At 39.5% G+C, this 26,236-nt stretch overlaps 1 protein-coding gene across 1 annotated transcript in view; it reads left to right on the top strand.

Annotated features, from left to right (window-relative positions):
* The window catches only part of RASGRP3 (RAS guanyl releasing protein 3), a 56,002-nt gene extending 30,224 nt beyond the window's left edge, over nt 1-25,778 (top strand). The window contains exons 11-17 of the mRNA XM_007938890.2: nt 3,987-4,102; nt 6,879-7,026; nt 13,831-13,867; nt 16,175-16,300; nt 16,625-16,971; nt 18,192-18,297; nt 25,711-25,778. Coding sequence (XP_007937081.1) covers nt 3,987-4,102; nt 6,879-7,026; nt 13,831-13,867; nt 16,175-16,300; nt 16,625-16,971; nt 18,192-18,297; nt 25,711-25,778 — 948 coding nt within the window. The remainder of the gene's footprint in view (nt 1-3,986; nt 4,103-6,878; nt 7,027-13,830; nt 13,868-16,174; nt 16,301-16,624; nt 16,972-18,191; nt 18,298-25,710) is intronic.
* The last annotated feature ends 458 nt before the right edge of the window (nt 25,779-26,236 follow it).

Here is a 26,236-nt window from a genome sequence, read left to right as displayed (position 1 = left end):
AAAAAAAAAAAAAAAAAAAAGTCCACATGAGTCTCAATAAAATGTCTGATAAACTGATTACCTGAGGGCAGGAAAAATTCTGAAGTTGGATGATTTCTTCTGTTGTTTATATTTGGGAGTCTGTGACATAGCAGTACAATGCCATTTGGGTCCGAAAAATCACAATGGAGAACTAAGGCTCTGTCAGAGTTATCTACAGTAAAATCTGCAAATACCAGAACTTGTATAAGGTAGAAACCTATCCAAGAAAGAGAACTTAAATATTTCCCAATATTAGAGAGTGATAGCCAAGTGCTAAGACTGCACCCTGTCAAAGTCAGAAAACTTTCAAAACCCGGCAAAAGAAAGCACTCCCATCAAGTTCTGGCTCTCACAGGTTTCACTACATAGAGATAGAAAAGTAAAGTGCTAAAGTGGGGGAAACAGAAACATCTCCAACCTTGGAAACTGTGATCCCTGATAAAACATTTTTAATGAATCCCTACCTCCTCTGGGGAAAGAGGATTGAATCACTGGGATATTATATACTTTTTGCTGGGACAAGATATTTAAAGAAAGAATGTTCTACAGCTTGGATAATCCAGGCAACTATGAGGTGCTGAAAGAAAAATTATCTGTAGCATGTGAGGCAGGAAAGCAAAGATTATAGAGGGTGGTGTGGTGAAGGAAGGGGTTGTGAAGATAAGGTCCAGTGGAGGCCGCATAAGGGGGAGGCAGTAACAGACCCAACTGCCAAGGAAGGTGGGAAAACAATCCAGGAGGCCCCAGGGAATATGGATATGGAGATACATATCAGGAAGTTCTGGAACCCAAACGCAAGACTGAAGTATCTTCTTTCTCATTCTTGTGTCTACTTTCCTCTGAGTGTTCAGTCTATTGCTGCACTGTCTACAGACTGGCCTTCTCTGCTCCCATTCACGTGGGGACTTTCAGCCTCTCTCTCTCTCCTTCTGTCTGTCTGTCTCTTTCTCCTCCTCTATTCCCTTCTCTCTAGTTCCAGTTTCATGAAGAAAGGACTCAGATTGACCCAATTTGGATAAATTGCCTACCATTGGTTTAGTCAAATGAGGGGACTGGGTATTATTATGAATTTCCATGCTAAATATTATTCCACAAAAAAGAAAAACTTATACTCTCAGTATACATATGGATATTAGACTATGGATTGTGGACACGCCAAAATAGTTCATTTTAAAGCAATTTTGATTATAGATAAGTATTGATATTGAAAATAAATAAATAAACTGTTGTTCGCAGAATCAATCCAACTCACGGCAAACCTATATGTGTCAGAGTTGAACTGTGGTTCACCAGGTTATTGGTGGCTAATTCTTCAGAAGTAGATCACTAGGCCTTTCCTGTAAGGTGCCTCTGGGTAGACTTGAACCGCCAAACTTTTGGTTACCAGCCATGTGCATTAACTATTTGTACCACAAACGGATGCCAAGTACTAATATTAGGACTTGCAAAAAAAAAAAAAAAAAAAAAGCAATGCTTTGTGATTCTAAACAATTCACTTATCTATGGATAAACTTGCAATGGGTGCTGAACAGGCATATTGTTAATTAGATAATTAATTCCTGTATACCTTATCTACTTCCAAAATTCTCTAGAGGCAGCACACAATGTAAGAGAGTTGATAAAATAGAATGGACAGAAATCATTGGGAAAAGGGAGAAAGATTAAGTATAACTGGAATCTAAGTCAAATATACATTGCAAGCATGTGTTTATAGAGAGAACTTAGAGACCATTTTGAAAAATCCCACTTACCAGGCAATGGAAAAATCTTTTTTTTTTTTTCCCCTTCTCTCTGACTGTGGAGGACAACACTGTAAATATTCAAACATTACAGAAAGTAGAAAGCTTCACTTTCAGGCCTTGGTAATTCCACTTTCCAGGGATACCTGGTTGCCATCAAGTAGATTCCAACGCATGACAATACCATAGGACAGAGTAGAACTTCCCCATAGGGTTTTCAAGGCTGTGATCTTTATGGAAGCAGACCATTACATCTTTCTTCCAAGGAGTTGCTGGTGGGTTTGAACTACTGATCTTTCAGTTAGCAGTCAAACACTTTAATCACTTGTAGATTATCTTTTCCAAAGATATATGTATGTGTGTGTGTGTGTGTGTGTGTGTGTGTGTGTATATATATATATATATATATATATATATATATATATATACCAAACCCAACGTCATTGAGTCAATTCTGACTCATAGCAACCCTTGGGTTTCTAAGGTGGTAAATCTTTAAGGAAATAGATTACCCTGTCTTCCTCCCATGGAATGGCTTGTGGGTTTGAACCATCAACCTTTTGGTTAGCAGTCAAATGCCTTAGTCACTGTGCCACCAGAGCTCCTTATGACAGATGAAGGGCACTTGGTGTAAATTGCCTGACTGTCCTCCAGAGAGGTTGTCATTATTTACCTCTCTACCAACTTGATATGATAGTGCCTATTTCCTCATCCCCTAGGAAATTATCAATTATTTTAATATGTTCCAATTTAAGGGGTGTAAAAAATAAATATTTAATTTGCAATTCTATAATTATTTACAGGAGCTCTGGTAGCATAGTGCCTAAGGCACTTGCTTGCTAACCAGAAGCTTGGTGGTTCAAACTCCTTGAAAGGAAGGTTGGGCAATCTACTTTCGTAGTGATACCACCTCGGAAACCGAAGGAGGGATCGCACATAACAACAACATAATTATTAACGGGTTTCAGCATCTTTCCATGAGTGTATTAGTCATTTGTATTTTTCTTTGGTGGTTGCTTGTGTTACTTTTGAGTCTCATCTCTCAAATATATTGCAAATAATTTTCTCTATTTGTCATTAAGTTTTAAATTTGTTATTGAGGGTTTTTTTTATTCAAATATTTTGTGTTTTATTATAATAGAATATTTTCCTTGTGGCTTCAGACTTTGATGACATGCTAAGAAAGGTCTTTTCGACTCAAATATTTTAAACATGAAAATAGTTTAATCTATTTACCTTTGGTATTTTCATAGTTCTACATTTTATATTAGGAGCCCTGGTGATGCAGTGACTAAGCACTCAGCTACTACCTGAAAGGTTGGTGGTTCAAACCCATTAGTGGCTCCTTGGGAGAAAAGACCTGACAGTCTGCTCTTGGAAAGATTACAGCATTGGAAACCTATGGGGCAGTTCTACTCTGTCACATAGGGCCACTATGAATAGAATCAGCTTGATACACACAACAGCATCATTTTGTTATAGTAAACTATCACTGCACCTAGAATTTCATTTCAGGACAATTTATTTGGTAGAATTATTAGCCAGTTAACATGAATTACTGGATAATCTATATGACACCCCTGTAGATTAGAAAAAAATATTTTTTGATATATTAAATTCTCGTATATACTAGAACTCCACTTTCTGGACTCCATTCTTTGTGGTCAGTTAAATGCTACATTGTTTTGATTAAAGTAGTTTTGTAGAATATTCAGTTTCTGATAGGGTATATTCTCCCTCATTATTCCTGATTTTAAACAATATTCTCACTATCTTAAAATATTCACTTCTATTTGTTAGAATCCACTTGTTTATTTAAAATGGATTTTGCTTGGAATTGTCTTAATTATGTACTGTTATTTTTTTTAGCTAATTTAATTTTAAAGCTTCATTTTCTGTTTTTATAGGATTGAGATTTGTGAATTCACTAAGCCTAATGAGTACTCAACCTTTAGGTCTAAGTTTAAATTTTGTTTTATCCAGGAAACCTTTGTTAATTTCCTTCCTTTCTTCCATACCTTCTCTCCCACTATAATGCTGTTTTTATCCCCAGCAAAGCACTTATCTTGTTATCCTATAAAGGCTTCTTATTTTAATTATCTTTCACTAGATTATAAGATCCTTTGTGGTAGGGAGAATTTGCCAGTCACCAATGCTTTCACAATAACAAGTTTAGAGTTTGACTCATAAATAGTCATTCAATAAATATTTGTCTTTCATCTTCAGTCTGTGTTTAGAAACTATGATCATGACCATGATGGGTACATCTCCCAAGAGGACTTTGAAAGTATAGCTGCCAACTTTCCTTTCTTGGATTCCTTCTGTGTGCTGGACAAAGATCAGTAAGTTTTAATGTTTTTATTAAAACTAAAGCTGAAAACTATTATCAGAGAAGAGCAGTAAAATCTTTAACTTACATCTTGGCAGCTTCAACCCTAGTGCTTTGATGAGTCGTCTAATTTTTTACTTATTATTATTATTTTTTTTTGGTGTATGTGAACATGACTGAATGGATGGAATCATAGGGCAGACCACATCCTCCATGTTAAGCTTGAGTACCCATTTGCAAATTATCCTGACTCTCCATTTCCCACATTATTTCTAATGCTTAGACATTTCATAAACCCTAAACCTCAACCAAAAATAAATTGAGAAGAATGCTTTTGTTCATCAAAGGACATTAGCAAAAAAGTGAAAAGACAGCCTACAAATTGGAAGAAAACTTTCTGGAACCATATGTTTGATAAGATTCTAGTATCCAAAATGTATTAAAAATTTCTACAATTTCACAACAAAAAGTCAAACAATCCAACAAAAATGAGCAAAGTACTCAAACAGATATTTTACCAAAGGTGATATTCCAGTGACCAAGAAGCACATGGAAAGATGCTCAAAATATCATTAGCCTGCTGCTGTCAAGTCAGTTCTCACTCATAGTGACCCTACAGGACAGTGTGGAACTGTTCCATAAGGTTCCCAAAACTGTCATCTTTATGGAAGCAGACCACCACATCTTTCTCCCATGGAGTGGTTGCTGGATTCCAACCACATTTGTTGTTGTTGTTGTTATGTGCCGTCGAGTCGGCCCCAACCACATAAACCATTGCAAACTCCAAATTCACTGCCATTGAGTCCATTTTGACTCATAGTGACCCTCATTGGGTTTCCAAGGCTATAAATCTTTATGGAAGCTGACTGCCTCGTGTTTCTTCCACAGAGCGGCTGGTGGGTTCCAACGACCAGACTTTTGGTTTGCAGCCTATATATCCTTTTTCTCAATGAGAGTACTCCCACCAGGAAACCAGACTACCTATGTGTGCTTGTGATTAAATTTAGGGGTTACAGAGAATAATTGGTTCTTCTTGAGATGGGAAAAATGCTAGATGACTCTTAATTTTAATAATTTTTAAGTGGCATAGTGCCTAAGGCATTTCACTGCTAACCAGAAGGCTGGTGGTTCCAACCTACAATCCATTCCCCGGAAGGAGGGTTGTGCAATAATTTACTTTTGTAGTGATATCGCCCCGGACACCCAACGAGGGGTCTCTGTGAGTCAGATCTGAGTTGAAAGCAGTGGGTTTTTGTTTTATTAAGTATTATTATTAAAGTTATTTTTGCATAAGAGGTGAGAGAGGGATCTTAAACTTTGAAACCTGGGATAAAATTATGTTATAACAGCAATAGGGAAGCCTGGGGAAAGAATTATTTTGGGAAGAAAGATAAGGAGTTGGATTTAGATATATTGATTTTGGGAAGAGATTGGACCATCTAGGAAAATGGCTAGCAAGTTGTTGATAATGAGGTACCAAAATTTATGAAGTCATGGCTGGAAATGTAGTCTTCTGCCCAGCAGTAACTTTTTGGAGAATGTGCAGGCAATTTCTGAAGGGAAAGTTTAGAGGGAAGTGAGCATGGAACCTGAGGGATAACTCTTCAGGACTCTCTTCCCCACATGGTAGAGGCTAAAAGGAAGAAGTGGATGATGCAAAGGAACCAAAAGAAGGATGTGAGAAGGAGGAGGAAAAACTGGGCTGTGTGCAACTACAAGAGTCCATGGAAGAGAGAATGTCAAAAAGAGTGAATGATTTCCCATATCATGTGCCACTGACAGGTCAAAACAAGTTTGAGGAATGAGAAAAAACCACTAAGTTTCAGTGGAAAGGCATGGCCAGAAACCTCGTTATATGGCTAAAAGAGTAATTGAAGGAAATGGAAAAATATCTAGTGAATACTCTTTTTGAAAACTTTGGGGATAGGAGAAGAAGACAGCTGCTGAAGGTGGCTGTAGGATTGAAAAGTAAAGGGGATATTTTAGGAAAGGAAGTCTTGGGCATATTTGTAGATAAAGGAAGCAATAGTTGAAGAGACTCAACAGAGCCTAGATGGAGCAGTGTCCTGGAGGCTGGAGAGCAGGAGATGGGAGCATCACTTCTTTAGAGTTAGGAGAACATCTAAGAGAGGGCAGAGGAGATATAAAGAAATTTGTTATTGGCAAGGGAAGTGAGGAGAAATGGCAATATGGGACTCATCTACGATTTTTTAGTAAATAAGAAGTCAGGATATGCAGTAAGTGGGGTTGACTGAGTAGGTAGAACTGAAGAGTATCGTCTATATGGAGAAGACTGATGAATTCTCTATCAGATGGTCTCTAAGCAGTAAGACATGAATATAAAGATCACCAATGGCACTGGCTCTGATGACATCAGGCTGAATGAATTAATGAATGGTGGCCCAGTTATCACAGTTTCTTGCCTTTCTCTAGCAGACTCACACGTGTAAACCCTGTAAATAAACTAGAGCAAGAAAGAAGATGTCCTTCTAGAAGCTACTGTTCACTAATGAAGGAAATTTCATTGCTGCAGCGCTTAGGCCCCATGTGTGTGCGTGCACATGAGTGGGTCCTACACACAGAGAGAGACCACTTATGTTTACTAAAAAAGGTTTGGGGCACTCAGAGCTGTCTTTGGAAGTCCTTCCCTCCACTTAGATGTGATAAAGAAGTGATCATTCTCCACCTACTTCTGGCCACAAAAGTTTGGGAGGTGGATGGTTAAAGTGTGCTGACTACTTAACAATATGGTCTTCACAGATCCTTTCCTTCTTTGATTCTTTTAACAGGGATGGCCGAATTAGTAAAGATGAAATGATGGCTTACTTCCTGAGAGCAAAGTCCCAACTCCACTGTAAAATGGGGCCAGGATTTATCCATAATTTTCAGGAGATGACCTATCTCAAGCCAACCTTCTGTGAACACTGTGCAGGATTTGTAAGTCTATTTTCCTGGTTTTCTGTTGTATGTTGTTATTTGTGCAGCATTCTGAGAAAGTGGGAAAATGATACCTTAAGTGAAATCCATCATCTACCTTGGGTCAGAAAATATGAGGGCTCCCAGAAGTAAATTAAAAACGGATGCAATATCTGTGGGCTGAGCGAGCTATGCTCCGGGAATGCGGAGCCAGCAAAGACAGGGAAGGTAGGCAAAGTCTGTTAATTCAAGAGAAGGGTTGCCTATTAATTCCTGCCTGGAATAGATGTCAATGAGCCCTGACATTCATCACTAATGTTCATAAATGTTTGCAGTTAAGAACATTCATCTCAGCCAGTTCCTTCCAGTTCTCATTTGATACAGCATTAGTCACTAGAAATCAATCATAGCATGACTCAGTAATTCATAACTCAAAAAGGAAAAATAAATCATTTTGGAGAGAAGATGGTTATAATAATAAATAACATTTACTCAGCACTTGACAGAAATGGAGTGCTTCCTCAGACATTAGTGTAATTAATCCTCATAACAAGCCTGTGGCATTTTATTCTACCCACTTTGCTGATGAAGACAGGGAGGCTATAGAGGATAACTCAAAGTCCCCAGGATTGCACACCTAATAATTATCAGCACCTCACTCAAATTCAGGTCTTCTGACTTAGAATTCTGTACTCCTGCAATAAATGTAGATCACATACTTCATTTCCCTCACTTTTGACAATTCTTTCAGAACTGAGATCAGCTTTTGGCCCTGATCTTAAATGTAGATTCTTGGGTTCTGAAGTTGATACCCAAAGTATGTGTATAAAATATGATCTTCCAGTGAGGGTGGCCCAGTACCCAAGTGAGTATGGATATTGTTACTTTTTCTGGAGACCAGAGCCCAGTTATGTTAGGTTGCTTTGGCAGTTATGTCATTGTGTTGACTCATATTAAACTTGCTGCTGCTATTACATGGTACATTTTTTTCCGACTCATACTTGAAGAACTGGCTTTCAAGGGTCCAAAGGCAGGAGCCTGTGTTCATCCATACACCCTTCTGAGGATGTGTTAACAAAAGGCAGAGAAAGGCAGGCTACCTCAAAGATAGCCCCAGGCAATAATGTAGAAGACCATTCAAGAGAAAGGGAGGCTCTTCTGTTGCTACCTCCCTTGACTGGATCACCAGACCTTTTTTGTCATAAAACAAATACATCTCCCTTGTCACATGTATCTAGTTTCTCTATTGTGGTAGGAGTTTGGGGAAGTATTTAGACCTGAAAAATTCTGAAGTGGGAGGAGGCCATGTGCTAAACTCTCCTGCAAGGTGGGGCTTAGTGAAGAAAAAAGTCAGACTCTTAGGCCATGGCATAGCTCAAGCAAGAGTCAGGATGATGTATCTCTCCTTTGGTGTGATCTCTGCTGTCCAGTCCTTTTGTCCTATCTCTCTCTTCTATAAAGCACTGGTTTTGTAGAAGCAGCAATATGTCTTCCATGGGAACTCCCATGCTCCTCTCCCTGATCATCAAAGCAGAGATGCTGATGCTATGTTCTTGGTGCAGCTATGATGAGGTAGAAAGCTCTGGATGTGGAGTCTGGAATCCTGGCTCTCACTGTGTGTCCTTAACCAAGTTAGGGACCATCTTTGAGCCTCATTTTCCTATATGCAAAAGGGAGTTAATACTTATCCACATGCTGTTGAAATGATTGAATGATAGCACACATGCTGCATGTTACATAATCAGTGCAGAGTAAATATGTCTTTTTATAGTGTTCCTTGATGCTTGTCAAGTTTTTTTTTGAAGTTTAATTTAAATGAACTCAATTTTTATAGCCTTTATTATTTTTCAAAATATATTTGTACAATTTGATTTGATCTCTGCTCACACATATTTAAAAAAAAAGTCCATTGGTTTTCATAGGGATTTATAAATATTACTCTGTTGATTTGTCATTGGTAATAATTATGAGGGTATTCAAGTACCTGGACTATGTGCTTTTAAAATAAATTCTGTTTTAAGAGTAAGGAAAACAAACTCCCCACTTGTCTGCCCATGGATTTGGTTTTTAATTAGAATTTTAGAATTAAAAAAATTTCATTATTTCCCTTATTTTATACATGAAAAACTGAGGTAGGAGAAACTTTGGAGAAGTTAAGTGACTTCTCCAAAGTCACATGGGTCATTAGCAGCAGGACCATGACTCATATTCAGGTCTCCTTCCACCAGGAACATTTACCCTGAACCATGGTCTCTCCAAGGACTGTAGAAAGTCCTCTTGCATACCCATCTCCACAAGGTCAGTTTCTCCTGTCTATGGGTGGCATGCTGGCCCAGTGCGTCTTCCTCCACGTCCTCTCCCAGCTATTAAGTCAGCATTTGCAAGCAATATCCTGACTTCCCCTCCTGGTAGGACACTTGCTTGGCCATATCTTCTCTAGCAATATGCCATATTCAGATACTAGGATGCTTCTTTCTAAATCTTATCCTGTCTTGTCCCAGTTCAGTGGCCTTTCCTCAGGCACAAAACACCCTGGAACAATGGCTTCCTGTCCTTTGCTCAAGTAACACATTATGCTTTCCTTGCATATTAGGGATCTTGGTACTTACGAGACCTTGCCAAATGTCTACACTTCTTTGTACCTCAGTCTTTTCTATTTTCATCATCATCTATGTGGGTTTATAGAGAAAAAAAGTAGCTATGTAAGAGTGGGAAGAGATGCATACCTATTGAAGGAAAAAAGTTCTTATACACAGTATTTCAGTTAGACCTGTCTCACTTTGGAACACCCAATTTAACTGGATGCTAGGGACTCCGAAGAGATCTTAGAGATAAGGACATGTGCAAAAAAGAAAAATATCAGTACCTATCCCATAAGGAAGGAGTTCTGGTAACACAGTGCTTAAGGCATCTGACTGCTAACCAGAAGGCTGGTGGTTCAAACCCACCAGCCACTCTGTGGAAGGAAGACTGGGCAATCTACTTCCCTAAAGATTTACTGCCTTGGAAACATGGGGGTCGCTGTAAGCCGGAATTGACTAGATGGCAGTGGGTTTGGCTTAGTTTATTCCATAAGGATATTGTGAAGGATTAAATTTGTTAATACATGTAAATGTCAAACTTCTTCAAACTTTGCATCTCCCATAGTATGAGTTGAATAAATGTTACCTATATTATTATTGCTATTATTATTGTCAGAGGGCTCCATGGGGAAAGAATTTTTTATCACTACAAAGTTTTCCAGGTTTGGAACTTTGCAAATTATTTAATTTCCCTGGGTCACTGCACCCATCTTTCACCAAAGTGTAAAAGATAGATAAGCGAGATTATCTATCTTAAAGATCCTTATAACTCTTGACATGACTGGATTATCTTGAGGTCTACTGCCCTTTTCTGTACTGACTCCCCAACTCTCTCCCAGTCATCCTGGGCATACAAGGCTCGTATGTCAAGATGGGGCAATCTACTTCCGTAGTGGTACTGCCTCGGAAACCCAAGGAGGGGTCGCTATGAGTAAGGTCTGACTCGATGGCACATAACAACATCAGCCCCTGAGATAAAGCATTACCCTTCCCCCATGATACATTTGCATAGTATAATATATTCTGAAGAGCCAAATAACTTTTTTTTTTAATTTTATTGTGGTATGGATGAAAGTTTATAGAGCAAATTCATTTTCCATACAGCAGTTCATACACATTTTGTTTCATGACATTGACTGCAGTTCCCCACAATGTAACAGCTCTCTTCTCAGTTCCTCCCTGTGGTTACCTCTCCCCTGTGTCCTTCTTCCTATGCATTCCTGCCCTCTGAGGTACCTCCCTATACAAACACTGCCCTTCTGTTCTCCCACAATTGATCACTCTAAGGAGTGTATCGCCTGATGTAAATGTTCACCTTACATGACTGTCTCTTGTTTGGCTGGAAGTCACAGAGTGAGTTCAGTTCCAGACCTGAAGGGTAACTGGGGGGCCAGTTTTCTCAGACCAGTAAACCTGGTCTTTTTTTTTTTTTAATGATTTTTGAGTTTTGTTCCACGTTGTTCTCCCACTCTATCCAAGATCTGAACCAAATAACTTTTCAGGAATAACTCAAAAAAACCATTCTCCACTGGAGAGTGGAAAGTCTTTGTCAAAAGGAAGACAAGGAGCAACCTTCCTGAAGACTTTGATTAATTTCGCATTGGCAGCTACTTACTCTTCTTGTGGGGCCATGATGCCCACATTGTTCACCTATAATACATTGTAAATAGCACCTCTAATGTCCCCAAGAGGCCATGCAGGCCTGTTTCTATTAAAGTAATTTTACTAAGTAGACAACAGTCACCTAACCTAACCACCAAAAGGTTGGGAATGGAGCTTCTGAAGCTTGAGCTAAGCCTGTTTAATTGATTGATAATTTTGTTTGTGGTGTCCCTTTTACCCATGTGTAAATGTTGGGGGGGAAGGAGCACAAGAAAGGACTTGGTAAGGCCCCACTTTTACATAGGATTTAGTCCATCAGAAAGCAAAGACAACTACATGAGGATGATGCTTCTGAAACACCTGGGCAACATTATCTCATGGAACTGCCCCACCGAGTTGTGATCGAGTTGATTATTATTATCATGGTGACCATGTGCATCAAAGCAGAACTGTGCTCCATAGGGATTACAATTGCTGATATTTCAGAAGAAGATCACTAGGCCTTTCTTCTGAGGTACCTCTAGGAACTTGAACTTCCAACCTTTCTAGCGTATTATGACCATTTGTACTACCCTTGTGTCTCTCCTGAAGCATTCTTTGATTCCTACTTGTTGACCACATAGACATCACTAACTCCTTAGTGGGCAGGGTCTAAGTCATTTTCTACATCTCCCACAGCCATGGCCAAGGTCAATCATAGAGCAAATGTGGAGAATGAATATATAAGTAAATATTGGATCTTCTCCTGTTTCACATTTTTTAAAGGTGCAAATACTACTCAGGAAATAACCTAGCAAAATCCAAATGCTTTAGTGTGATGTACACTTTGTAGATTGCTTTATTTCCTGTAGTGGGAGCCAAGAGTAGTTAGTGCCATTAAAAATAAGGCAGAAGGATGGATACCTGAAATGATATGAAGTCCTGATGAATGGCACAACATGGATGAACACTGAAAACATTTTTGATGTTGTTAAGTGCCATCAAGTCATCTCCAGCTCATAGAGACCTAATGTACAGCAGAACTAAACACTGCCTGATCCTGTGCCAGCCCAATTTTTTGAGCCCATCATTTCAGACACTGTGTCAATCTACCTCATTCAGGGCCTTCCCTTTTTTCATTGTCCCTCCACTTTGCCACACATGATATCCTTCTCCAGGGAATGGTCTCTTCTTACAACATGACCAATATAGGTGAGATGAAGTCTGGCCATTCTTGCTTCCAAGGAGGATTCTGGCTGCACCTCTTCCAGGATAGATTCATTAGTTCTTTTTGCAGTCCACGGTACCTTCAGCATTCTTCGCCAACACCACAACTCAAATGCATCAACCCTTCTTTGGTCTTCCTTTTTCATTGTCCAGTTCTCACATGCATATGAGGCAATTGAAAATACCATGACTTGCATCAAGCACACCTTAGTTTTCAAGGGAACATTTTTGGTCTTCAGCACTTGAAAGAGGTCCTTTGCAGCCGATTTGTCCAATGCCATACAATGTCTGATGTCTTGACTGCTGCTTCCATTGGTGTTGATTGTAGAACCAAGTAATATGAAATCTTTGACAACTTCAATCTTTTCTCCATTTATTATGATGCTGCTTATTGATCCTGTTGTGAGGATTTTTGTTTTCTTTATATTGAGGTGTAAACCATACTGCAGACTGTAGTCTTCAATCTTCATCACCCCGTATTTCAAGTCATCCTTTCAACGAGCAAAGTTGTGTTGTCTGCATAACGCAGATTGTTAATGAGTCTTCCCCCAATCCTGACGCCATGTTCTTCTTCATATAGTCCAACTTCTTGGATTATTTGTTCAGTGTACAGATTGAATAAGTATAGTGAAAGAATATAACCCTGATGCACTCCCTTTCTGATTTTAAACCATGCAGCATCCCCTTGTTTTGTTTGAATGACAGCCTCCTGGTTGATGTACAAGCTCCTCATGAGCACAGTCAAGTGCTCTGGAATTCCCGTTCTTTTCAATGTTATCCATAGTTTGTTGAAAACATTATGCTGAGTGAAATAGTAGCAAAAGGGCAAATACTCTATGATCTCACTTATATGAAATAAGCAAATATATAGAAACCAAAGATTAGTAGTGGTTTCCAAGGATGGGAGGAAGGGGAAAGAGAAACTTTTTGTATAGGGGGCATTAAGTTTATGTTAATGGTGGTGGAATGATTTGGAAAAGGATAGGGAAAACGATTACACAATTTGAAGAATGGTATCAATGTCACTGAATTGTAAATGCAGACATTGTTGAGATGGTGTATGTTTTACTATGTATTTTTCACCACATGCACACACAAAAGGCAGAGGGGAATAGGGACTTCCAAAGACAGTATTTCCAACTGAAATTTTGCTTAGGATGCACCATACCAAACTCCAATACATGCACTCACTTTAGTTTCCCATCCCAGCTCCCATTTGGCTCCTAGAAAGAAAAGGGAAGCAAAACTCTTGTTATCACCACAGCTGGAGTGGGATGGGAGGGGCTCTATCTGACAGGAAGGGTGTTAAGAGCAGCTACATCCTGTTTGTGTTGGACTAGTCATCGAGCTTCCCAGGACTTCCTTCTTTGTGGCCTTGTTTTTCCTTCCAGATTTCTCTTCAGCTTCCCTGACATTCCTTTGTCTTTTGTTACAGCTCTGGGGCATAATCAAGCAAGGATACAAATGCAAAGGTAAATAAATGCTTGTTTGCTAACATTTTTAAGTTTGATTTTTGGGACAGGAATCAAATTTGTTCTATTAACCCACAAAAGCTCCTGGCATCAGTAAGAACTCTAGTCTTTTGGGACACTGGTAACTGAAGAGTTATTGCAGCCAGGGAAAGGACTCCCTGGAGTTTTGGAGTGGCAAAATTTGAATTTTATAGCTTATTGATAGAGGATAGCACAGCACCCCTATCAACCCTCATAAATCTGGCCCTCAGCTCTAAGACCTCTTTAGAATCAACAGCATCAAGTTAAATTTGGTATTCTGAAGTGGGACTGGCCTAACTAAAATAATGTACATAATTTTTTTTTTCCTTCAAGGGAAAATAACATGCTTTCATTTCTGTAGTAAGTATCCATTTCTTCCCACTCTTACATAGATATATTTTCCTCTATAAACCCACATAGATGATGATGATAAGAGAAACCTTAAAATTTATTTTTGTCCCTTTCAATTAATTAGTTGATATATCTCCTCTATTCAGTAGAAATTCATAAACCAAATAAATAAATTTAACGTACATGCATATTCAGATGCATTAGGAAGTGTGTTGTGATAAATACCTATTCCACAACTCATCTGAACATTATGCTTGTAAAAGTAGAGAGTCAGCTAAAAACAGGAAGACTCTCAACAAAGTTAAAATGACACACTGGCAGCAACGATGGGCTCAAACATAGCAAGGATTTGTGAAGATGGCATGGAACCATGAAGTGTTCTGTTTTGTTGTAGAGTTGCTATGAGTCAGAATTGACTTGACAACACCTAATAATATTACATATTACTGGTGTTTAACTTAAGAAGTCCCTGGATATTTTATAACCATTGATTTTTAAGAATCAAATACTGCTCTTGAAAAATATAGTAAGGCTACAAAAGGAAGCATGTCAATCACAGAATGCCTTCAGATTAGTTCTGTTCTCTAGTGATGCCCTTTTCTCCATGCTATGCAACTGGGTCTTCATTTTGCATGAACAGAGACCATCTGTGAACCCTGCTGACAGCCACCATTTAGGGCTTAGAAAGACCTATTCTTTAGTGCTCCTCTGCATCAGTTTCCTTGGTCTATGTTGGATGTTGATTTTCAAGCAGCGAAAGACATTGTAATACCCTAGAGCGAGTCAGTTTTCTTCTGGCTTCTGTGCCCTGCATGCAGTAACACTCACCACACACACATACACACACTGAGAATTTTATGAAGATCAAGATGAATTAAACCTTTGGGATATCTTTATATAAAGGATATTTTCTCTTAATGGCCCACAGAGCCAAAAACATTAATTAAAATACACTAAATGTCATTGCTATTTGCTTTTCCTTTATGTCATTACAAGACCATTTGAAACAATATCATTTTTGAAAAAAAATGGTTAGTAGAAATAGTTATTAAGGTCTTCTTAGATGGTAAGAGAAATGCATACTATTTAAAAACATCTTATCTGTTCATTGATTCTAAGTGAAAATGAAGCCCTCATCATATTCAATAATCAGATTGCTCTCTTCCAAAGTGGCCAGATTCTTTCTACTCTAAGTATTGATTAATGTTTTGCTTTCTTAACTAAAGCATCCTCATGGGAAATTTCACAGAACCTGCTACACATCACTTCAAAGCTATAGTCAAATGTGAAATACATTTGCTGAGAAAGTTTCTGCTTCTGTACAAAGAAAGGATACAGGAAATACGATCACTTGCCCTGGAAAGGTTTTGGGAAGTGAAGAATACAAAATCCGGGCAAGTACCGAATGAAGGACAACTCCCAGTAGCTGATCAGAGGCAACTGTTGGTGCAGGGAGAGACTAGAAGTGTAGACCTCTCACCCTTATTCTGGCTCAGGAACCTCTGTGCAGACTCCACTTTGGCCTGCAGAAGAGGCCCCAAACCAAAAACAAACAAACAAACAAAAAAACCCACTGCTGTCAAGTCAACATTCCCACATAATTTCCATTTAGTTTTGGGCAAAGACAATTTACCCAGGATAGATCTTGTTTGTTTGCTCAGTGGGCACTCACTACAATGAATCGTAAGAACAACAAGCTGAGCAGATATAAGGGATCTTCGTGAGCCTCAGGGAGGCAAGAGGGTCCCACAGGCCTTTTTTCAGCCCCTAGACTCCACCGCACACAATAGACATATCCTTAGGCCTGAGCTAGACTCTGAGATTAACACAGAAACCAGAAGGCCTGAGGGCTGTAGCACCACCCTGAAAGTTTAGTAAGTACCAAACACATGTAGTTCCCACTAATCATCTGTGATATATTTGGAAATTTTTTAGACTGTGGAGCCAATTGTCACAAACAGTGCAAAGACCTCCTGGTTCTGGCCTGTAGAAGGTTTGCTCGTGGGCCCTCCTTGGGCAATGGTCAGGGGTCGCTGCCTGGAAGCCCCTCAATGCCCCCAGGTAATGTCCTCTACTTTCTTTCCTGCTATGATTTCTTGGCCTGTCTCCCTGCCCACACCTTGTTGTCACTTGAGTTCTGGATCTAAGCCATGTCCCAGTTGTTATAAAAACCTAGCTGAGTAGCAGGGGCTGATCCTATCAACCCTGTTGCTTCTCCCTGCTTTCAGGACTCATTCATACACAACTCACCTTCAGCTAATGTAGTTCTTTACCTAGTCTATTCTTCTAGGACCCCACACGTGAAACCTACTGTTTGCACTAACTGTCACGATTTGTTGTCAAGATGCCATATGTCAAATACTCACTTTCTTCTACCCCTTCCAGTGCAGGATGAGGTGTTTGAGTTCCCTGGGGTTGCTGCTGGACACCAGGACCTGGACAGCAGAGCCATCACACTGGTTACAGGCTCTTCTCGCAAGATCTCTGTGCGGCTACAGCGGGCCACCACAATCGAGGCCACCCAGATTGAGCCCGTATGGTCAGAGGCTGGCTGGGGGGACTCAGGGTCTCATACCTTCCCCAAAATGAAGTCCAAGTTCCATGATAAAGCAGCAAAGAACAAAGGTTTTGCCAAGTGGGAAAACGAGAAGCCTCGGGTGCAGGCTGGCGTGGATGTTGTAGACCGGGGTACTGAGTTTGAACTTGACCAGGATGAAGCAGACATCAGTGAGGTGAGTACTGGGTTAAGCTAAAATAAAACCAGAAGGAGGAGACTGAAGGTGCTGAGAGTTCTAGTGGGTCCCCAGGAGACAAACAGGTAGTTTTGAAAGCAGTATGGTGGGAATCAAGACATATCACTTTAAGTCCTGACTCAGTTTCATCATGTGTAAAATTTAACTGGCTTATTTCTAAAACTTAGGACAGGTTGTAATATCTATGTACTGATATGATGTGCCAGCAACCAATGACTATTGCTTGTAGCCAATATACCAGTATGTATGCTGTGAAGATCAGTTGAGTTTTGTAAACTAGAATTAGGGCCAAAACTCAGGGGAAGCAGTGGAAACAGAAGACAGGTAGAGGTAGAGAAGAAGTAGAAAACTTTGCCCCCTTTTTAAAAAAGAGGACTTTGACAGCATAATGGGGAAAAGGGTGGTAAGAATCAGAATACAGAAACAGGGACCTCATGAGTCTACGAGCCAGACTCTGCCTCCATACCAAAAATAGCACACAAACTATCCAAGGGAAATTGGGAAGCAAATGGAACTTGTTGAAGCAAGCTGCAAATATAAGCGGATTCAAGAATGAGTTGAATAAATTTGTCAGTAGTTTATGGTGTATTAAGAAAAAGGATTTGGGAAAACTGGTGTCATATTCCTAACCTTTATGCTAAGGTCTTGGAAGGCAGCCATAGCCTCCCTATGGAGTCATTACCATGCACAGAATACTGGTTTAGGCCAAGATCCTATTGGGTCAGGCTGATGTTCTGGATTCTTATGGGTGGTTCTTCACATTCCACTCTTCCAGAGAGCTGAACCATTTCCATAGTTTCCCATGGTGAGAAAAATGCCAGTGACCTATAACAAAAAATGTTCTAGTTTTTATCCTCTCAGCAGGCAACGAACCAGAAGGCCACACATTATCTTCAGCCATATGAAGTGGTTTGGGAGCCTTTTTTTCCTCCATTCCTATCGTACCAGTTTTTGTTTTTTAAACAGTTTTAATGAGAATAATTTACAATTCACAAAATTCATCCATTTAAATTATGAAGTTGAGTGGTTTTTATATAGTTACAGAGTATATTCACAGATTGTGATCATCACAATCAATTGTAGAATAATTTCATTAACAAAATGAAGCCCAGTGTCCTTTTAACTCTCATTCCTCATCTCTCCCACTCTGCCCAGCCCTATGCAACCACTAACCTATTTTTGTCCCTGTGGATTTGCAGCACCAACTCATTTTTAACCTCTTCCCTATGGAGCATCCTGGCAAATATTTCAGTCTTATCCTTCAGTTTCTCCTGGCCTATTGCTATTCAAGCTGGGAATATAAAGGTGAATAAAAAACAAGGAATATCCTAGGACTAGGGCCTTTAATCTGAGAGTTCCAGGGAGTTCATAAAAGTACTTTAAATTTTATGTGAAATTATACATGGGTAGAAGGCCATGAACCGGGTGCAGGGGTGCTTGGAGGCAGCTTCTTAAGGGAGGCCTGGAAGGCAGAAGGTGGTGAGCCAGGCATGAGAGTGCTTCAAGGTAGCCTTTTAAGGGAGGCTCAGAAGGCTGAAAGTGGTGAGCTGGGCACGGGGGTGCTTGCAGGCAGGCTCTAAGGGAGGTCCAGAAGGTGGAGAGCCGAGCACAGTGTTTGGAGCAGCTTTAAGGCAGGCCAGGAAGTGAGCAGAGTGGTTTAGAACAGCTAAGGGAGATGAACTTGTCTGTCAGTTTGTCGTCCTGTGGTGGCTTGCACGTTGCTATGAGACTGGAGGTTTTGCCACCAGTGTTGAAAATGCCAGCAGAGTTACCCATGGCAGACAGGTTTCAGAGGAGCTTCCAGACTAAGACAGACTCAGAAAAATGAAGGGGCCATCTACACTCAAAATAGGACTGGGAAAGAGCTGCATCATCACAGTAAAGCCAGCCTTACTCCTATGGATAAGGTAAAGCTTTCGAGAATGCCATTTGCTGATGTGGCACCACTCAAATTGAAGAGAAACAGCCGCAGACATCCATTAATCATTGGAATATGGAATGTATGAAGTATGAATCTAGGAATATCAGAAGTTGTCAAAATGAAATGGAACGCATAAAGATTGATATCATCGGCATTAGTGAGCTGAAATGGACTGGTTTTGGCCATTTTGAATCAGACAACCATGTGATCTACTATGCTGGGAATGACAGTTTGAAGAGGACAGTTTGTGGCGTTCATCATCACAAAGGATGTTTCAAGATCTGTCCTGAAGTACAATGCTGTCAGTGATAGGATAATATCCATACGCCTAACAGGAGCTCTGGTAGCATAGTGGCTAAAGCACTTGACTGCTAACCAGAAGGCTGGAGGTTCAAACCCACCAGCCACTCCTCGGAAGGAAGGTTGGGCAATCCTACTTCCGTAGTGATACTGCCTCGGAAACCCAAGGAGGGGTCGCTATGAGTCGGGGTCGACTCGACGGCACATAACGACAACAACAACAACAAGGAAGACCAGTTAATACTACTATTATTCACATTTATGCACCAACCACTAAAGCCAAAGGTGAAGAAATTGATGATTTTTACCAACTTCTGCAGTCTGTAATTGACCACACACGCAATCAAGATGTGTTGATTATCACTGTTGACTGCAATGCAAAAGTTAGACACAAAGAAGAATCACCGGTAGTTTGAAAATATTGCCTTGTTTACAGAAATAACGCTGGAGAGTGCATGATGGAATTTTGCAAGACCACTGACTTATTCATTGCAAATAACATTTTTCAACAATACAAATAGGGCTATACACATAGACTTCACCTGATGCAGTACACAGGAATCAGATTGACTAGATATGTGGCAAGAGGCAATGGAGAAGCTCAATATCTTCAGCCAAAACAAAGCCAGGAGCTGATTGTGGAATAGACCATCAACTGCTTATATGCAAGTTCAAATTGAAGCTGAAGACAATCAAAACAAATCTATGAGCCAAAATATGACCTTGATTACATCCCACCTGAATTTAGAGACGATCTGAAGAACAGATTTTATGCATTGAACACAAATGACCGAAAACCAGACCAACTGTGGGTTGACATCAAGAACATCATCCATGAAGAAAGTGAAAGCTCATTAAAATGACAAGAAAGGAAGAAAAGACCAAAATGGATGTCAGAAGAGTCTCTGAAACTTGGCCTGGAATGGAGAGTAGCTAAAGCAAATGGAAGAAATAACAAGATAAAAGAACTGAACAGAAGACTTCAAAGAGCAGCTTGAGAAAACAAAAGCAATTACTATAACGAAATATGCAAAGACTTGGAGTTAGAAAACCAAAACAGAAGAAAACCAAAAAAGAACACGCTCAGCATTTCTCAAGCTGAAAGAACTAAAGAAAAATTTAAGCCTCGAGTTACAATATTAAAAGATTCTATGGGCAAAATATTGAATAATGCAGGAAACATCAAAAGAAAATTGAAGGAATACACAGAGTCACTTACCAAAAAATAATTGGTTAATATTCAACCATTTCAGGAGGTGGCATGTGATCAAGAACCAATGGTACTGAAGGAAGAAGTTGAGACTACACCGAAGGAATTGGTGAAAAACAAGCCTCCAGGAATTGACAGAATACCCAGAGACATTTCAACACATGGATGCCACCCTGGAGGCACTCATTTGGCTATGCCAAGAGATTTGGAAGAGAGCTACCTAGCCGACTGACTGGAAGAGATCCAAATTTGTACTCATTCCAAGGAAAGGTGATCCCACAGAATGTGGAAATTATCGAACAGTATTAATACCACATGCAAGTAAAATCTTGCTGAAGAAAATTCAAAAATGGTTGCAGCAGTATACTGATAGAATTTCCAGAAATGCAAGCTGGATTCAGAAGAGGACGTGGAACAAGGGATATCATTACTAATGTCAGATGGATCTTGGCTGAAAGCCAAGAATACCAGAAAGATGTTTAGTTATGTTTTAGTGACTATGCAAAAGTATTTGATTGTGTGGAACATAAAAAATTATGGATAACAATGAGAAGAAAGGGAATTTCAGAATGCTTAATTGTACTAATGAGGAACTTGTACTTAGACCAGGAGGCTGTCATTCAAACAGAACAAGGAAACACTGCATGGTTTCCAATCAGGAAGGTAGTGCATTAGGGTTGTATCCTTTCACCATACTTATTCAATCTGCATGCTGAGCAAATAATCTGAGAAGCTGGACTATATGAAGAAAAATGTGGCATAAGGACTGGAGGAAGAATCACTAACAACCTGCAATATACTAACAACATAACTTTGCTTGCTGAAAGTGAGGATGACTTGAAACACTGATGAAAATTGAAGACTATGGTGTGTTGCCTAGGCATTTGACTGCTAACCAGAAGGCTAGCAGTTCAAACCCACCAGCCACTCCTCAGAAGGAAGGTTGGGCAATCTACTTCCGTAGTGATACTGCCTCAGAAATCCAAGGAGGGGTCGCTATGAGTCAGATCCAACTTGACGGCAGTGAGTTTGATTTTTGGTTTTTGGACCAATAAACAGCATCACAATAAGTGGAGAAAAGATTGAACTTATCAAAGGCTTCATCTTCATATTACTTGGTTCTACAATCAACACCAGTGGAAGCAGCAGTTAAGACATCCAACAACATATTGCATTGGGAAAATCTGCTGCAAAGGACCTCTTTCAAGTGCTGAAAAGCAAAGATGTCTCCTTGAAGACTTAACCCAAGCCATGGTATTTTCAATCGCCTCTTATGTATGTGAGAGCTTGATAATGAATAAGGATGAGTTGATGCTTTTGAGTTGTGGTGTTGGTGAAGAAAACTGAGAGTACCGTGGACTGCCAAAAGAACTACAGATCTGTCCTGGAAGAAGAGCAGCTGGAGTTCTCCTTGGAAGTGAGAATGGTCAGACTTCATCTCACCGACTTTGGTCATGTTGTCAGAAGGAACTGTTCCCTGGAGAAGGATATCATGCTTGGTAAGGTGAAGGGTCAATGAAAAAGGGAAAGGCCCTCAACAAGATGGACTGACACAGTGCCTGATATGATGGGCTCAGATATAGCAGGGATTGTGAGGCTGGCACAGGACCAAGTAGCATTTTGTTCTGTTGTGCATAGGGTCACTATGAGTCAGAGATGAATCAATGGCACCTAACAACAGCAACAACATATATTCCTCTGGGGGGAGAGGGGTCCATAGCATTGAACAGATTCTCAAGGGTGTCAACAGCTGAAAAAAAAAAGAAGTGAAGAATCATCGTGCAAGAGTTTTAGGATGCTGCCTGAATTCATGTTAGTCACTCAAGTACCAACCACCTCCACCTACAGAGGCTATTTGCATGAGGAATGTAGCTGTCACTGAAATCCCAGTGAAAGGGCTGCTGCAAGTAGAGTCATAGGATTCCTAGCTAGATCCCTCAGGATGGTGGCCATCCTGTCAACATATCTGGATTCAGAGAAGTGCCTCCTTTTGTTTAACAAATAATGAAACTAGCCATGAGCTCACAGAAGATGATTACTACTATTGGCCTAGCACTGTTCAAGTTACTTAAATTGGGCTTCTGGGTCAGGAGAGTCACAGCTTTTTAGGTGAGAGCAATCAGGTAAGAGTTACAGATCATTAACCTCTGTAAGGAAATAGAAACAAAGATCTGGCTTTTTAAATTAAATTTTGCTCTTTGGAAACTGGACCTTCACGTTCAGATGCCACCTTACCCTCCTAAGGCATTTGACTGCTAACCAGAAGGCTTGTGGTTCAAACCCACCAGCCACTGCTCAGAAGGAAGGTTGGGCAATCTACTTCCATAGTGATACTGCTTCAGAAACCCAAGGAGGGGTTGCTTTGAGTTGGATCCGACTCAATGACAGTGCACAAAAAAAGCCACTTTGGAAACTGGATGCCATTTTGCCCTTTGAATTTTTTCATCCCATAAATCACAGCAAAGAGTTCCTAAACACTAGTATTTAAGTCCATTTGTGCTAATTAAGGAAGACAACATGTTCTTGTGCAAAATAGGTAGGATATACAATCTGACTACCATCCAAATCACTAACTAGTGAAAAGTCATCTCTCCTTGCTTACGGAAAAGGCAAGAAGGAAAATGTGGCAAAATTACATCTAACAGCTGAATATGTGAGCAAAGGAGTTATCAAACTCAAGAATTCTTCTGCCAGGCAAGACCAATGAAGAGCGTTAGAAGAAATGATCTTCTGTGTACATTCATTATTTGCATCAGATGATTTTTATGAGTCCTAGCATTAAATATAGGAGCTCCAGTGGCACAGTAGTTAAGGTATTTGGCTGCTAACCAAAAGGTCATCAGTTCAAGCTCGCCAGTCACCCTGCAGGATAAAAATGAAGCAGACTGCTTAGATTTACAGCCATGGAAACCTTATAGAGAACAGTTCTCCTCTGTCCTATAGGGTTGCTATGAGTTGGAATTGACTCAGTGGCAGTGGGCTTGTTTTTTTTTTTTTTTTTTTTTTGGTATCATTAAACATGATGAAAAGACAGGTGAAGATTACTCCCTTGACAATAAGAATATGTGTATTTCATTTATAATGCTTCTTTTTTTTATTAACTCCTGCTAAATTAAATCTAATTGGTAAGTATTTATCATAAAAGGATTGGTGAATGCTTGATTCAACAGTTAAATATAGACATGCATAGATATACACAGAGATTATAGAATATACATATTCTACTTACATATTTGTATACACACATACATACATGTAAATACATATATGTGTGTGTATATATGTATTATTTATTTCACAGATTTTCTCAGGTCCTTATTGTAATTTACATTGTGGATTTCTAAGAGGGAAATCTTCTAACAAGAAGTGTTTCAAGGGACAATGCTTTGTGGAGCACCCTTTTGGAAACACGATAGTAAGCATCCTTGTTTGACTCTATGTATGGGAGTCCTTAAGATTTCATGTGCTTGTTGGTCTACAAGGAGCTCTAGTGACATAGTGCCTAAGGCATTTGACTCCTAAGCAGAAGGCTGGAGGTTCAAACCCACCAGCCACTCCTCAGAAGGAAGGTTGGGCAATCTACTTCTATACTGATAACACCTTGGAAACCCAAGGAGGAGTTGCTACGAGTTGGATCCAACTTGACAGCAGTGAGTTTTTGGTTTGGTTGGTCTATAAGGCCTTCACATTCCCTTAAATCCTGAGAATAGAAGATGTTGATCATTTGAAATATCATGTCAAGTTCATCTGATAAACTGCTTCCAAAGAACAATTTAATTTTGTTAAATGAGACCCAGCCACATAACAGCTTGGGATTTGTATTGCAGGATGGCTGACTTCATCCATCCTGAGGAAACTGAAGGCAATGTTGACTTTTGGAAAGAGCAAGATGAGAAACTCTGAGGAACACTCCAACTCTCAGGGAGTTTTGTGGAAAGATCTCTGGATCTTCACTGCCTTGTGACATCATGAGATCTCCCTGATTGGACTATGGGGCAGAGGATTGCTCTAACTCTGAACTATTTATTTTCTCCATCTCTGTCCCTAGTGAGGTGCCATGAGGACAGTGCTAATGTAGTTGATAGTTTGCTCATGTATCTTTCCCTAGAGTCATTTACAAACGGGTAAAATGAAAGCTTTCCTGCATTACCTGATTCTCATTTTTTAAACTCAGACTTCAGCTTTTGTTGTTGTTGTGAGTATATTATTTCACTATTTTTATAAATTTGGAGGGTGGTGGGAATGGGTCATTTTACAAGAATTTTAGGTGGTTTTGATTTAGAGGTCTTTTTATGTACTTTTTATACAGACCAGGGGCTTAACATTTTCTTGAGGGACAAGGAAGCTCTTCAGATCCTGGAATGCAGTTTTTCTTCTACTGACCATTTGTTGCAAGATGAACCTGTTTACATTGTTCTTACTATGCAGTTGCTATTATGATGTATAACAAGTTACACATGTACATATCACATAAGTCTTACCAATTCTGCATTACTGGGAAACAGAACATAGTCATAAAAACCTTTCATATTTCTCCACAGGAAATTATACGTGTTCCATTTGAAATATGAATAACTAAAAAGTTGTCAATTCAAGCTATTAGGGATAAAATTTCCGAATTTCCGAGAAAACCAAACTACTTAGTGGGACAAAAACAACAACCAGTTTTCAAAAACTCAAAATAATTTTGGGAATGTGTTTGATGAAAAAAGAAAACTTGTGGTGTGAGAGAACTCTGTGCTCTTCCTAAGAAATTGCCATCAACAGTAAAGAGTATTCACAGAAAGCAAATCATCACAAATCACCTTGGACTAACATTTTCATCTAAACTTTTAAAACATCAATATTTTAAGTATCTTCTTTGATCCAAAAGAACTAGATGCAGGTATGTTTCTTACACAAAAACTTGGTTCAAGATGTTTAAAAGTAGAGACAAGAGTGAGCCTGTGAATGAGGGAATGACCTGCTTCCAGGTGGCCAGTTAGTCCTGTATTTCACAGAGGTGAACTGGTTCTCCTTTGGGAACTAAAGTGTTTACACTTCATGTAAAACTAAACTGGTTTCTGTTTGGGTCAGTCACCCCAGTAAAGTAAAGTCTTTCGTCTCTTAACTCTCCATCTGTTCACTGAAGACAGTTCTGCTCAGCAAATACTGAGCATCTGCTCTGGGCAAGTCCTGAGCTGGCTACACAAAGCCTTGGTCAGTGAGCTCAGGAGCTGACAATTTTGTGGGCATTAAGGCAGAGAGGTTCCAGCGCTTTTAAACATATTTTCAAACTTAATTGTAGCAAACAGATTCAGCAGCTTGAAGTACCGCAAATTAAATGAAGTTATTAGCTATGGGAGTGGTGATTAAGCTGAAGAGAACTCACTATTTACAAGCTAACAGCCATCTCCAAGTGTTGGTCCTATGTATATATATTATGTATTCCTACTCATAAATGCAATGAAGTGTATTTTAACAGAATTTAAAACAAAAAAATAAGAGTATTTATGTACAGAAAAACTTTCTTGTGTTTTTAAAAATTTTGAAGAAAATTCAGGAAGAAACTTATTAATAAATGTTGGATTGTTCTTCCATTTGCCACTAATTTTTTTTCCAGTTTTCACATACAATGAAGAGTTTCATATTTTCAGCCTTCCTGTGATAAAGAAACTGAATGGACTATTTAGAATAAAGTAAACATCAAACACGAACAAAAATAAAACTAAACAAATTGTGTGTGTGTGTGTGTGTGTATGAAGGAACTCTGGTGGCATAGTGGATAAGGCATATGGCTGCTAACCAGAAGTTCAGTGGTTCAAATCCACCAG

The sequence above is a fragment of the Orycteropus afer genome, unplaced genomic scaffold (genome assembly GCF_000298275.1).
Source record: "Orycteropus afer afer isolate SDZICR_OR568_19922 unplaced genomic scaffold, OryAfe1.0 scaffold00054, whole genome shotgun sequence".
Lineage (NCBI taxonomy): Eukaryota > Metazoa > Chordata > Mammalia > Tubulidentata > Orycteropodidae > Orycteropus > Orycteropus afer.
This window is presented reverse-complemented; position numbering and strand designations above follow the sequence as displayed.